The 15,948-nt window shown below is 40.4% G+C and overlaps 1 protein-coding gene across 1 annotated transcript; it reads left to right on the top strand.

Moving 5' to 3' along the window:
- Positions 1–8,454: 8,454 nt before the first annotated feature.
- On the top strand, positions 8,455–9,699 carry TAAR1 (trace amine associated receptor 1). The gene is given in 2 exon segments (XM_032216789.1): positions 8,455–9,020; positions 9,023–9,699. Coding segments are annotated over 2 exon segments (1,038 nt in total). The 5' UTR covers positions 8,455–8,563; the 3' UTR covers positions 9,604–9,699.
- The last annotated feature ends 6,249 nt before the right edge of the window (positions 9,700–15,948 follow it).

The following is a 15,948-nucleotide window of genomic DNA, read 5'->3' as shown; positions in this document are numbered from 1 at the left end:
GGACTGATTGTTGTGCTGGAGGAAGATTCTGGAGTTTCAACTGCCCGTCTTACTGCGCATGCGGAGGAGGTTTCCCGCCAAGGCCAACGGCACCGACATTCCATCTTGGTGATGCCTTTCGAAGTTATCTCGCACCTGACACTTGGGAGAATTATGATTGGACTGTGCATGGGATGCCAAGGGGTGGGGAATGGGATATACAATATATCATTCGCTTTCGCGCCTAAATAATCAGACTTCGCTTTGCTACGCTTCTGTTCATTTATAATTAGTAAAAGTACACTTGATTTCTATCAATGGAGTCTTGTGGCTTTCTTTCCTGATTATCCAATGAAGAAGTGCTGACAAGTTATTTCAGATCTCTTCAGGTCTTTGATTAACTGATCACCTTAGGGTCAGTTTCACCCAGATGACTCCTTCATTTACTTAAAACGGCTCCATTTTTTTTAATTGCAGTGATGATTAGTACATGTCACCATACTTCACTTTATTAGTATTCTCCAGAACGTACATCTTTATGTCTTATTAATTCACACTGCTTTTATTTCTCAATACTTCTGCATTCTATATTTACATGACTAGGTTGTTCAGGTTGGCAAAGCCAGAGGTCAGGAGGTCATGCCAGGTATAAACAACCATTCAAAACAGAGACTGAAAGAAGGGATTTAAAAAATGCAGACAAATAAATAAGGGATACCAAAATGTTGCAACGGTTATAGCTTTCCACTATGTCATCAATTAGCTTCTAAATAACTGAGTATTTAATTTATAAATATTAAAAATCACTCATGTTCTAAGCTGAGAAGGACTATCAAGAACTATGATCAACAAAGTTTAAATAATTGTGTATATTGCCAATTGTAATAAATTCAACCCACATAATGAAAAGTCTGTTTGGATTTAAATATTCTGTAAAACTGAAATATAGGCTGCATGTGTAAAGAAACCTCAATGTTCAGTACAGTGCAAGTTCATGAATGAAGTTGCAGTTTGGGAATGTTATCCAGTTTGAGTTGAATTTTATATCAGGTTTAATTTTCAAGTACAGTTATTCCAGATATTATACCACCCAAATCTGCCTGTCATTGTCCCTTCCTCTCTGTGGCTAATTATTGCCTTAAGCAATAATTTTATCCTAGGCTGCCAGGTTGCTATCTTCTTTGCTTGTCAGTGGTTCTGTTTTAATAATATTGAAGCTTATAGCCCATTAAGTCAATGAATCATCTTCAACGCTAGTCATACATGCTTCATGAACCCTTATGTCTCCCAGGGTTTCTGTCCAGGTTGGCCAAACATGTTCTCCTAACTTTCATATCTCCTGCTCACAGCACAGGAAAGCTTTCTTTCCCTGTCATTTTAAAAGAACATATTTAAATTGCAAAGTAGGAATGGTGCTACTTTGTTTCTGTAAAACTGACCTATCAGTTTATTTCCTCACCACAAATTTCCATGGACCTACAAAGGAAGGTAGGAATGAAATAACAACCAGTTCCCTATTGTTTTGATTCATCAGAGTAGTGAAGGTATTTGTTGTGGGCTGCCAGCTGCCAGCAGAGCTGGCGGCAGACTCAGACAATGAAGAGGTTGGGAAGGAACTTGGGCCAGTTCTGGAGTCTGAGAAAGGCTCTGATGAATGATCTGTATTGGATGCAGAGTTATTGCCAGGGTTGTCCAACATTTCCCAGCCACCGGAGAGGCAGCTGCCTTTGCAGGCTGATATGAGTGAGGAGAAAGAACAGCAGGGCCTGTTCCAGATGCACGTATGTGCAGAGCAGTTAGGAGAGGTGAACAATGGAGGACAAGGAGTCAACTCGGAAGCAAAGGACATGTGGACCCTTAATGGCCCCTCCTGGGCTGGAGAATAAATAGAAGGAAAGGGGAGTGGTTGTCATAGGAGACAACAGTTCATATTTCTGAAGATTTTACTCATTGTGATTCATGCCACAAAGACTGCTTGCCAGAACTTAATTTGCAGTCTTTCGGCTGGGAGCTCACGGCCTTAAAATCATCGCAAGGAACTGATAAGTTCTGTTACTTAAGTTAACTCCTTGAAAGACTATTGACTCGACTTTTCAGTGGGTGAATGCAATTAATTCACAAGAGGTAAATAAGGAGGGGTTTTTGTGTGAAAAGAGTCTGTTTCTTGCTTCTGCTAAGGCTGGGTCAGAACAAGAAGAAAAGAAGAAAAGAAAGGTTACTTGTTATAGAACATGGGAAGGGGATATGAAAGTATCCATAAATGCAAATATCTGGGGAATAAAAGGAAAGGCACAGGGACTAGTAAGCAAGGAAAAACAATTCCTAAAAAAGAAAAAGCAGTTCAAGTAGGAACCATCTTTGCATGGATGAGAAAGACGAGAAGCAGAGAAAGAGGGATCAAGTCTAGACTATGGGGTGAGCAGAGACTTGCAATCCATAAGTAATAGTTGGGAGCAGAGAGTAATGTGAAGATTTTTTCCTTTTGCATTTACAAAAGAGGCTTGAGGAATTCTATGCAATGGAATAAGAAAGAAAAGAAGGGGAAAGAAATCAAACCTTATGGCTATATTTGAATGAATTAAGGATTTAGATTGTTAGAAGTAAAACAAAGTTAAAGCTGATTTATTTGATCAAGGTTAAAACAAGAAATTCTGGCCATCCTTTAAGGACCCTCCACTGACATCAGAACTGAAAAGATGATTTTTAATTGATTTTTTTAATGGATAAGAGATGGGATTTGGGATGAAGAGATAAATATCTGTAACATTACAAGTGGTTGAAGAATCACCATTTGGTTTATATTTGCTATGATGAAGGTTAGAAATAACTTCTTTATATAAGTTTTTTCTCTTATTTATTTTATTCATACTTTCCCCAACAATCACTATGCCCATTTCATTGGAAATCAGTCTTGGGAAATGAAGTGTCTTCAGCAAAATTGGATAGGTTCTCGTTTTAAAACTCCAGAACTTTTAAATCCTTTTAAAATAACATCTCAAACAGTTATGAAATAACTTCACCAAAAAGGGACACTTATTCTATTCTATTAACATCTTGATACCTACCTTGCTTTTTAATATTTTGCATTTTCACTATGTTTTTTTTTTAATTATCTGGTCTTTTTAAATGAGAAATAGAAAATCTTTCAGAGCTGATAGCAACATGTAGGATCCTTGGAGGATGTTTATGTCTAAGGGGGACATGCCTATTCACAAAATACCTTATCATGGTCAAGACAATCAAGCTATCAAACTCAGGATACCCACTGTCAAACCCAGCACACCCACTGTAATAAAAATAAAAGGCACATGTGTAAGCTGAAAAGAGAGCCATGGTATTCCATGATCCCTAACTTCCTTCTGTGTGTGACTCCAAGTCAGTTTTGACTCCTGGCAGCTGTCTGGAGAAGTTCCTGCAGTTTCCTTGGCAAGGATTTTTAGAAATGGTTTGCCATTGTCTCCTTCCTGGAGCTAAGAAAGAGAGAGTAACTGGCTCAATGTGACCCAGGTTGCTTTATGCCTAAGATAGGACTAGAACTCCTGTTTCCCAGTTTCTAGCCTGATGCCTTAAGCGCTAGACCAGGGATGTCAAACTCAATTTCATTGAGGGCCACATCAGGGTGGTGTTTGACCTTGCGGGCCACCTTGACATCACTCGTGTCGGGGGCTCCTATGGTAGCCGGAGTCCTCTGCCAGCGAAAATGGGCTCCCGATCTCTGTTTTTGGCTGCAACAGCCTCCTGCAACTCTCTGCCAGCAAAAAGGGAACTTGGGAGTGCCGCCTGTGGCACTCAAGAGCTCTGTTTTTGGCTGTGATGGCTGCCTGCAACCCTCTTCCAGTGAAAATGGAGTTCAGGAGCGCTTCACACAGCCACCTGAGCTCCATTTTTGGTGGCAAAGGCACCATGGGACAATCCTTTGCGGTTTCCAGGGCAGCCCCACTAAGCACCCTGTAGGCCAGATCTGGCTCCTGGGCCTTGAGTTTGACACTTCTGCGCTAAACCAAACCGACTCTCTTCCTAGCCTTTGCTTCTACTAAAAAAAAATACAAGCTTTTACTTTTGTTAATAATGTTAGTGAAGGTTGCTTCTATTTGCATAAGATGAAACTTTCAGATATCAGCTCTGTCCCTCATTTGCTTAGCAATCATCTTCATTAGGTTACCAAAGAACACCAGTTCATCTCAATTTTATCCTTGCAAAATTAACTTAAATCTCAGTCTTCTCTAACAATTGACTGGTAGGTCTGGCAAGCCAGAATTGCGTGACTTATTCTATAAATAAGTCACCATCTTGTATTGCTTTAGCCAAGATAACTCCTTTACTCTTATCTTAGGCAAAGTGAAAAGTCTCAAATACCATATACCTGGGATCAAGAAAGGATAGGGCAAAGAAGAAATTTCCTGAAAGAGCAATCAATCAGTGGAACCACTTGCCCCCAGAAGTTGTGGGTGCTCCAACACTGGAGGTTTTTGAGAAAAGATTGGCAGCCACTTGTCCGAAATGGTATAGGGTCTTCTGCTTGAGCAGGGGATTGGACTAGAAGACCTCTAAGGTCCCTTCCAACTCTGTTATTTTTATATTCTGATAGTAGCACCTTGGAGAATTCCAAGCAAGCAGGCTATTCTAACAAAACAAAAAACAAAAACCTGGAGGCTGGTAATACTGTGTAATTCCTGCTATCCAATTTTTGAATATTGAGGTTTTTTTCTAGAACCTATAGCAATACAGAAAGCACAATCATTCATTACTGGGCAAATGCTGTGGGGCAAGGAGGGATATGAGCCAAGATTGAGGAAAAGATGTTTATTCTAGCCTCAACAAGTATTTGATATGATTTGCATTCTCAATTTTGAATCCATTACAGTACTGCCTAGTCATGGTGACCTAAGTGCCAGTGTTCATTCTTGCTTTGGATTAAGTTTTCAATGTGGATCTTGCCTGACGTCTTTCTAGACAGCCATAAATAAAAAGAAAATCATAATAAATATACGAATTATTTTCTTCGTTTCTCTTGTTCCCCCTGTTCCAATCTATTTTTTCTTCATCTCATATCTCTCCCCTTTACTTTGCAAAATGTACTCTGCAATTTTTGCCTTTTATTTTACTTCCTTTATTGCAACACTGCAATAACACATAGACTTATATACAGCTTCACAGTGCTTTACAGCCTACTCTAAGCAGTTTACAGAGTCCGCATAGGGCCCCCAACAATCTGGGTCCTTATTTTACCAACCTTGGAAGGATGGAAGGCTGAGTCATCCTTGAGCCAGTGAGAATTGAGCTGCTAGCAGTCAGCAGAATTAGTCTGCAATGGTGTATTCTAACCACTGGGCATTCCTGGCTCCTTAATCGCAACAATCCCATTTCTGAAAAACACTGACCTTTCTGCTGCTCTCATCTATTTTACAAAGGCATCCTCCTGTTTAGACTAAAGCTCTCAATGTTACCAGCACTGTGCTTCCATGGAGGGGACAGTATGTTTTAGTCCCAGGGCCAGGATTACAGAAATAATTCTGTATCAGCAAAATAATATTCCCTCTCTGCATTTATTTGTGTCCTAGGACACAAATCTGCGCTATTTCCTAGAATAATTATTACATGGGACTCAGATCAAGTCTCATATTCTTGGAGTTTAAAGGATTCTGTGTATGCTTATGGGCATTCCTGACAGGGAATTTGATTTAATCCTAGTGATTAATCAATTAAACAATATTTAAAACTATAAAAAGGATAATTGTTTAAAGGAAAAACATCGCAAGATAGCTAAAGCCTAGAACCGTGATGATGAACCTATGGAACCTCTTTGTGGGCATGCGCACCAGCCAGCCACTTTCTTCCAGCTTCTGGCATGTGCATACATGCCCTACAACTGATCAGGGGCACATGCACATGACAGAACCTGGAAGAGCAGCTGGCTGCCTCGCGCATGTGCATCGGCCAGCTGCTCTCTTCCGGGTTCTGGTGCTCTGGTGCATCCACACGCTCCAGTTTCAGCACTCAGTGGAGAAAAGGTTAACCATCACTGGCCTAGAACATGGCTAGCTACATGATAGGGTCATAAGACTAATCAATTAATAAAGTAATACAGGCTAGCTATCCAGGACTGATATCATATCCAGGTCTGATAAAATCCTTGGGTGTTAAATAAAGTGGGCTCCTTACAGTGTATCACAATATTTTTGCATTATTATCATTCATAAGGGGAGGTATGCCATTCTTAGGGTTAATTTTACAGACTTTTACTAAGCTGTGGTTTATTTCAACACAACATCCTGAATAAACAAAAAGGGCTAGATGTAGGCAACACAACATGAGCAAAATAGTGAGGTACTACAGAAATGAACAGTGACATCAACTGATTAATACCTTAGTAAGCCTTAATAAGACCATATCTAGAATACTACATCTAGTTTTGGTCACTACATACTAAAAAGATGTTGAGACTCTAGAAAGAGTGCAAGATGATTAGTGGAATGCAGGTTAAAACATACGATGAATGGTTGCAGAACTGGGCGTGGTTAGTCTAGTGAAGAAAAGGACCAGAGAAGACATGATAACAGTGTTCCAATATTTGCCATAGAGAGGGGTCAAGCTATTTTCCAAAGTACCTGAAGGCCAGACAAGGAATAATGGATGGAAACTGAACAAGGAGAGATTCAATCTAGAAATAAGGAGAAATTTTCTGACAGTGAGAGCAATCAACCAATTCAACAGAAGATGCCTTCAGAAGTTGTGGGAGCTTCATCACTGGAAGCTTTCAAAAAGAAATTGGACTGCTAACTGTCAGAAATGATTAGGGTCTCCTGCTTCAGCAGGGGGTTGGACTAGAATACTAGATGACCTACAAGGTCCCTTCCAACTCTGTTAATCTGTTAATCTAGCAGATTTATGAGGTCAATACCTTCCAGTAAAGCTGTTCCTTGCATTAGAATGAATTGGAGAAAGCTATGTAAATTCTAAAACTGTGAGGGTTGAGGGGGAGTAATGGGTTGCTCTTTTCCCTTTGAGAAGCCATATAATTATTTCAGAGGTTGCTTTCATGTCAGGTTCACAGCATATCAACTTGCTAAAATAAGATTACTATTAAAATAGGTCAATTAACAGTATAAAATGCATTGCTTCCAGAGGAAAGAAAGATGGCGTTCATAAAACTGCAATTGTCTCAAGACTCCTTATTTTACCATTTCGTCTCCAAGTTATACAGGACCAGGCCATCAATCACTGAATGTGTCCGAGCAAAATGTCCAGCACATCAAATTGCTTAAATCCATTGGACTAGCATTGAGCAGGGTATTGGACTACATGACCTCCAAGGTCCCTTCCAACACTGTTACTGTTTACCATTTACACAACAGAGGATGCTGGATCTCCCAGCGGGTTGTTATGCAGAACTGCAGGTCAGTGGTCAGGTTTTGGGGTAGCTTAGCTGAATAAATCTGATTAGTCCTACAGTTTTGATGAAAAAGTTGAAACAATGTACAATAAATACTGGCCAGTGGTGTAATACAATGATTTTCCTCTTTACAGTATAGCCATGGTCACAAGCAAATGATCATTAGCCTCTCCCCCTTTTTGACATTATGCCTTACCTATCCATAGCAGAGCTTCCTGTTCCCTTTCTCTTCTGACTTGGCATTCGGATGGTCCCTGGAGCCCAATCAAACCAGAGAATTTCTTTCTGACCCGTCTTGTGAGTCAAAAAATTAGAGTGACAATCCAGGAGAAGTTATGGAAATAAGTAGACACCCTGTTATTACTAGTCCGCTATATGATTTATTGAACACACGCAGACACAGACAAGATACACACACACCACAGGACAAGGAATAGCAATAGCACTTAGACTTATATACCGCTTCACAGTGCTTTACTGCCCTCTTTAAGTGGTTTACAGAGTCAGCCAGGGGTGGGCTGCTGGGGGTTCGCAGGGGTTCAGGAGAAGCTCCAGCTAAATTCTGTGCAGTTTGGAGAACCCCCAAATCCCACTCCTGGCTGACTCCATCCACCCCTCCTCTCCCAGGAGTCCCCACACAGCCCGTTTTGGATGCAGGTTAAGTGTAGGGTGTGTGGTGAGGCTCAGGGAGGGCAAAAAATGGCATAGGGAGGGCAAAATGCCCCCCCCCCATGGTGCAGGAGGATGACTAGGCCACACCCACGATGGCCATGCCCATCCAGCAACGGGGCAGAGAACCTTGCTAAAATTTTTGAAGCCCACTGCTGGAGTCATATTGCCCCAACAATCTGGGTTCTCATTTTACCCACCTCAGGAGGATGGAAGGTTGAGTCAACCTTGAGCCTGGTGAGATTCTATTTGCCAAACTGCTGGCAGCCGGTGATCAGCAGAAGTAGCCTGCAGTACTGCACTGTAACCACTGTGCCACCAAGGATTAATGTGCTTTGAAGTTGTGGGAGAATAGTTTTATCTCAACTCTAAATATTCATATTGTGCTTCCTATCTATCCTTCTTGACAGATGATATTCCTCTGCAGAATGACACAAGACTAAGGAATTCTTAAGGTTCTTGCAACTAGAAGAAGATATCCATAAGATTGCACATGTGATATCCCCTAGGACTGTACCTGAGATGGGCTTGCATGTATCTGAACCTTTTGAAAGGATGCAGTTGTGCTGTGAGTCCATCAATGGCTCCTGCGTAAAGAACAGCTGGTCAATGAGCATCCGATTTTCCATGTACACCTTCATGCTGTGTGTGATCCTGGCTACCGTGGCTGGCAATCTGGCTGTTATCATCTCCGTATCACATTTTAAGAAGCTCCACACACCTACAAATTTCCTTATACTCTCGATGGCCACAGTGGATTTCCTTCTCGGTTTCTGCGTCATGCCTTACAGCATGATAAGATCGGTTGAGAACTGCTGGTACTTTGGAGAGTTCTTCTGCAAAATCCACACCAGTGTGGATATCATGCTGAGCACTGCTTCCATTTTCCATCTTTCCTTTATCTCAATTGACCGTTACTACGCAGTCTGTGACCCACTGCGGTACAAAACCAAGATAAACACTTCTGTCATATTAATCATGATTTTATCAGTTGGATATTTCCTGCCTTGTTTGCTTTTGGACTGGTCTTTTTGCAACTCAACTTATTGGGGGCGGAAGAAATGTTCCACGAGTTTATTTATTGTGTGGGAGGATGCTTTGTGTTTTTCAATGAAACTTCGGGTGTGGTGGCCTCCATGTTTTCCTTCTACATCCCTGGGTTTGTCATGCTAGTTGTCTATGGGAAGATATACATAATAGCCCAAAGGCAAGCCAGGTCCATTACAGTTGCTATGAGCCAAGTACAGATAAGGTTTGAACTACAGCATCATATTTCCCACAACAGAGAACGAAAAGCTGCAAAAACATTAAGTATAGTGGTTGGAGTTTTCCTCATATGCTGGTCGCCATTCTTCTTCTGCACCATATTGAGCCCATTTATGAATTATACAATCCCACCCATTCTTATTGATGCAATGGTTTGGTTTGGTTATTTGAATTCCACACTTAACCCAATTGTTTATGCATACTTTTATTTATGGTTTCGAAGGGCCTTGAAGCTGATTTTACTGGGAAGGGTTTTTCAGCAGGACTCATCCAGAACTCAATTATTTTTGGACTAAACCATACTGAAAGGGAAACACAGATCCTCAGTAGTTCGTTTTCCTCAGAGGTGAGGGTGAAGGAGCAGTTTAATGTAACTTTGTGCTCCCAGCTGTTACTTGTAAGTTTAACAGAAATGGCTCATTAAAAAATGAAATAACCAAATAATATGTGTAGATTACTTCTTTCCAGAAACAACATGGACTTTGGCATGGACCTATGAAGGGAAGGCCTCCATACTGCAAGGAGACCAGGATGAGATACAAAAGATAACACAAATTTGTGCCATATTTGTTTCTGGTGGCTGATCTGTCTTTGCTATTCACTAACTTTAAGCTGAGTGCCCCAGAGATATTTGTTTACATACTTTTAAAAATAATCCTAATATTTTTTCAAGATATCTTCAGAAGTCCATAACACAACCTTCCTTAAGCAACAGCACACTTGATGGCACACATTATGTCATTTCTTTCAAAACAATCTAGAATTTCAAGAGTTTTCCTCAGCTGAGTAAGCTCCCCCCACTTTTCTCTACTGGATATTTCATCACAAACATACTTCTTTGGTATGGCCCAGGGGTGAGTTCCTGCCAGTTCTAACCTCTTCTATAGAAGAGGTTCCACAAATCTACAGTGCCGTTTAGAACCGGTTCCAGCACCCTCCCACCGCCCATCCACACATCATCAAGATGAGAGCGAGAGGAGGAATTCTGGGAGTTGAAGTCCACAAGTCTTAAAGCTGCCAAGTTTGAGCATCCCTGGGGTTTTTTTTCCCTAAAGGGTTAGGGTTGCAAGGGTCTTGTAACTTGACAGCTTTAAGACTTGCATGCTTCAAATGCCAGAGTTTCTGAGGCAACATTTTGGTTGCTAAGCAAAAGCATTGTTAAGTGACTTTCACCACATTTTACAAGTTGGCCACTCCCACCCGGTCACATGGCCAGCAAGCCACTCCCACAAAGCAGGCCACACCTACAGAAGAGGTTCTAAAAAAATTTGAAACCCACCACTGGTATGGCCATATATTAAATAAATAAATACATCCTTTGGCATGTTCTAGTTTACTTAGTTGGTGAGAGGGCAGCACACTTAGGAAGAAATATATCCACACTTAGGAGAGGGCACAATAGATACTATAAAGTAGGTACAGGTAGTAAGTGACTTGGACAGACAAAGTGGCAAGTGTTCAGCTGAGAAGTGCTGGTAATGTTCTCTTCCCATTTCTTATAAGAACAAAATTGAGACTCAGGAAAGTTGTACGTAGACAATGCTACATAAATATCATTCCTCTATTTAATAATCATGTATGAATGAATTCATGTTCTATAGATACATACTGTATGAGAATTAATTGTACTTGGGACTGAGAACCCAGCTGACAAAAATAATTCTTTGCAATTGAAAATAATATAATCAATCATTTATATTGATATTTTTATTATAAAAGACATAGTGCAAGCTGATCAACTATGAGTTGGATTAACTATTCTGCATGTCCATATATTCAGTCACATTTATTAAGTTGTCATTCAATGAATAAATAGTCTCTCAGTCTTATGATTTTTAACAAACCTTAACTCCTAATAGAATTAGCCAGTGTGCTTAATTTAATAGACTGAAATCAAACGCTTCTGTTAATAAAAACTGTGCCCTAGTATTTTCTATTTGACTTGAGTATGTTGGATTGAAAGTATAATTTTCAAAAGAAATCTAACATGAACCATAAAAGAAGTTTTTATAATGCCAGTTTCCTTTGACGGAAGCATTCTGTCTTCACAATATTTATTGGCTTTTGTAAAGACTGAGCAAGCCCTATGCAATTATAGGAGTGTTCATACAAGCTAGCCACTTTTATCTGAAGTGAGGCTATGCACTTTCTGGGGACAATGAAGGCTGCATTTGGCTTTTGAATGGCATTTTAAAGGCTACATCCAAAATATGGGACAATCTGGAACAGCAACAATGAATTGTAAATTTAAACTGAATTAAACTTAAATGGTCAATGTGATGAATCAGAGAATAATAGAATGTATGCCTTGGAGGGGACCATAAATTCAGTGCAATACATCCTATGCTAATTCCAAAAACCATTTAAATGGTCACCAGTTCACCATCCAGTCTCCATTTGAATGAAGGCAAGTTCACCAGTCTTCAAAGCAGTTTGTGAGTCTGCTTGACAGTTCTGAACTCCTCCTAAAGTTCATCCTGAGTCATCTTCCTTTTCATTATAACTTTTCCAGTTATATCCTGCCCTCAAGAAGATGACTACCCCTCTGGCATATTATTGCCTTTTAGATATTTGAAACTTCTCTCAGTATTTTCTTCTGTAAAATATGCATTCTACCTACTGCCATGTTTTAGGAGTTCAACAAGAAAATTTGGAAAGGTTCTGGTGACTGCATCTATGGCTTTGGGGGAAGTACACAAAGTGTGTCCTTCTGTATGTCACCTCCCCCTCCCCCCTTGTCTCTTTTCCCTGGCTCATTGCACCTCTTTATCCCCATTCCTCCTTCCTTTCCCTCTGTCCTTCCTGTCTTTCCCCTCTCCTCCTCATTCCCCTCACCCTTCCTCTCCCTCCTTCTCACTTACCTCTTATAATAACCTGCATGGATGAAGTCTTAAAGACATTAGGATTCCGCCCTCCCTGTCCCCTTCCTCTCCCTTCCCTTGCTACCCTGCCCCAGTCCAGTCTACCTCTTCGTTCCCCACCCCTTCCGCTTCCCTATTCTTCTCCCACTCTGTCTCTCCTCCTTCTCCCTTATCTCTGATAATAACCAGCCTGGGTGAAGTAATAGCGGCATTAAAATTCCCCCATCCCTATTTGTACCTATCTTTACCTCTCTGCCTGTCCTGTTCTCCTACCCTCCCCTCTCATACCAGGCCCACTTCATGCCCCTCCCCTTCCTATCCCCCCTTCTCTTCCCTACCTATCCTGTCTCCCTCTCCTCTCCTATCCATTCTATCGCACGTTTTTGTTCCCTTCCCCTTCCCCTTTTTATCTTTTCTTCCTTTCATCCCCCATACCTATTATCCTCCCTGACCCTGACCCTGACTTTCAACCTACTCTCCCTCTCAGCCTCTCCCTCACCCTCACTCTTTCACCCTCTTCCTCCTCCTCCTAACCCTCTCACCCTCACTCACACCTTAAACCTGACCCAAACTCTCACCCTCACTCTCCCCTCTGAGAGTGGGTTACAAAAAGAGGAAAGCTTCCCCAGGGTCTAGGAACCTCACTGAAGAGCAGCTTATCTCTAGGAAGGCATCTTCGCTCTGATCACTGATAATTGGCACTATGTGACATTTTAACCTGCAGGGATGAAGTCATAAAGCTATTAGAATTCCCAAAGAGATGAACCATCTCCCTTCTCCTCCTATCAAAAGGTACCTGCTCTTCCACCTTTGTGACCTACACCCATGCCACACAAAAGTCTTTAGGAAGCTACCAAACCTTTCACTAAAGCTGCCTATTTGTCATGTTTGCATAGAAGCCTTAGCTTTGGATGTGGATTGCCTCTTGTTATAAAAGCTCCACTAATTGCTTCAGCACTGCTGAGCATCTAATAATCTGCTGTTTGCTTTCTAAAGTCAGGAGCTGGAAGCTGACTTGACAGTATTTAGGATAGACCTTGAAACAGATTGTCCCCTTGAAATCAACAGGACTGACTCTAACAAGATCGGCCTGATCTATGGTCATCAAAACAATACAATACAATAGCAGAGTTGGAAGGGACCTTGAAGGTCTTCTAGTCCAACCACCTGCCTAGGCAGGAAACCCTATACCATTTCAGACAAATGGCTGTCCAACATCTTCTTAAAGACTTCCAGTGTTGGGGCATTAACAACTTCTGGAGGCAAGTTGTTCCACTGATCAATCGTTCTAACTGTCAGGAAAATTCTCCTCAGTTCTAAGTTGCTTCTCTCCTTGATTAGTTTCCACCCATTGCTTCTTGTTCTACCCTCAGGTGCCTTGGCGAATAGTTTGACTCCCTCTTCTTTGTGGCAACCCCTGAGATATTGGAACACTGCTATCATGTCTCCCCTACTCCTTCTTTCTATTAAACTAGACATATCCAGTTCTGGCAACTGTTCTTCATATGTTTTCGTCTCCAGTCCCCTAATCATCTTTGTTGCTCTTCTCTGCACTCTGTCTAGAGTCTCCACATCTTTTCTACATCGTGGTGACCAAAAACTGAATGCAGAATTCCAAGTGTGGCCTTACCAAGGCATTATAAAGTAGTATTAACACTTCACGTGATCTTGATTCTATCCCTCTGTTTATGCAGCCTAGAACTGTATTGGCTTTTTTGGCAGCTGCTGAACACTGCTGGCTCATATTTAAATGGTTGTCCACTAGGACTCCAAGATCCATTTCACAGTTACTACTGTTGAGCAAGGTACCACCTATACTGTTCCTGTGCATTTTGTTTTTGTTGCCTAAATGTAAAACCTTACTCTTTTCACCATTTAATTTCATTTTATTAGATAATGCCCAATGTTCAAGTTTGTCAAGATCTTTCTTTATCTTAAGCCTGTCTTCTGGAGTATTAGCTATTCCTGCCAGCTTGGTATCATATGCAAGTTTGATGAGTTCCCCATGTATTTCCCTCATCCAAATCATTGATGAAGATGTTGAAGAAAACAGAGCTTTGGGGTACTCCACTGCATACTTCCCTCCATGAAGATGCAGTTCCATTGAGGACTACACGTTGAGTGTGGTTGGTCAGCCAGTTACGAATCCATCAGCTATAGTTATACTAATTTTTTAAAAAGGATAACCCTAGTTCAGTTGAAAATTATAGAGCAATCTCTTTGTGTTGTATACATGCAAAGTTATGGAATCAATTATAAACCAATCCATTGTCATCACTTAGAGACAAACAACTTGCTATCTGACAAACAGTTTGGCTTTGGGAAAACTTATCAGTAAACTCCAATTTTTGCACTGTAAAAACATCTGGGCTACATGTCTTGATCAAGGCAAAGCTGTAGATGCAATTTACATAGATCTTTGTAAGGCTTTTGAAACAGTAGTACATAATAAACTGCTGTTGAAATTAAACTCTTACAGCATTTCTGGTCCTTGCGAACAAATGGATTGCTGCTTTCCTGTTTAATAGACTGCAGAAAGTCAAAATAGGGAGCTGTCTAACCTTGCATCAGTTAACAGTGGTGTTTCACAAGGCAGCGTCTTAAGTCCTATGCTTTTCTTGCTCTATATCAACAATTTATGTGATCAACTTAAAAGCAATTGCTTCCTTTTTGCCGATGATGTAAAATTATTCAATACTACAGATAATTCTGTTGTTTTGCAAAATGATCTCGACTATGTGTCTGAATGGTGACCCATTTGGCAACTTCAAATTTCGATCAATAAATGCTCTGTCTTCATATTGGTAAATGTAATCAGAATGTCAAGTATAAGCTAGGTGACACTGAACTAGCTGATGGCCCTCACTTTGTCAAGGACCTATGCTCCAAAGTTCACTGTAACAGCGTTGCTAAAAAGCATTAAAAGTTATAAATTTAATTTTATGCAGGTTTTTTTTTCTGGAAACATTGTATTGTTAATTAGAGCTTATAAAACTTATTCTAGACCAATCTTAAAGTATTGTTCAACTGTTTGGAATCCCCATCATATATATCTGACATCGGTACAATCGAGCAGTTCAGAAGTATTTCACGAGAAAAGTCTTGCACTTTTCTGTACACAATAGAATTTCTTTTGCTACTAGACTCGAAATTCTCAGTTGGATAACTTAGAAGTGCATCATTTGCAGTCAGACCTAGGTATTGCATACAAAATTATATGTAATAATGTTTTACCTGTAAATGGCTTTTTTTGTTTTAATCATAATAATATGGCCGCTATCAACTGCTTTAAACTTAATGTAAATCATTCTAAACTTGACTGTAAAAATATGATTTCTGTAATAGAGTTGTCAAGTCTGGAATGCTCTACCTGATTCAGTTGTTTCAGATACAGTTTCAGCCACAAATTGACTTCTGTGGACCTTACTTCAGACTTAAGTGGTTAGTAGAAGGGACGTGCAGAAATGCACTAACATGCCTATCGTCCTGTCACTGTATTTTTATTCTTTTATTCTTGTTCTCATTTTTGTTTGAAAATTTCTAATAAATAAATAACAGGTCTCACTGATTTTACGAGCACAACTTTGACAAACCTTGAATCCAGCCCATTGACTGGAAAGACCCATAGATTTTAAACCAAAATTATTCATCCTGTCCCAATATATACTCTGCGTTGTTTTCTGTTTGAGAAAAGAAAATACGGTAAATCTTTAAAATGTATTACTTTCTTCTCCCAGTTTGAAATCTCTGTCTTCCCCATAAATTTCTATCACTTGTCTT

The sequence above is a fragment of the Thamnophis elegans genome, chromosome 4, assembly GCF_009769535.1.
Source record: "Thamnophis elegans isolate rThaEle1 chromosome 4, rThaEle1.pri, whole genome shotgun sequence".
Lineage (NCBI taxonomy): Eukaryota > Metazoa > Chordata > Lepidosauria > Squamata > Colubridae > Thamnophis > Thamnophis elegans.
Note: the sequence above shows the minus strand (reverse complement) of the source record. Positions and strands in the feature narration are given on the sequence as shown.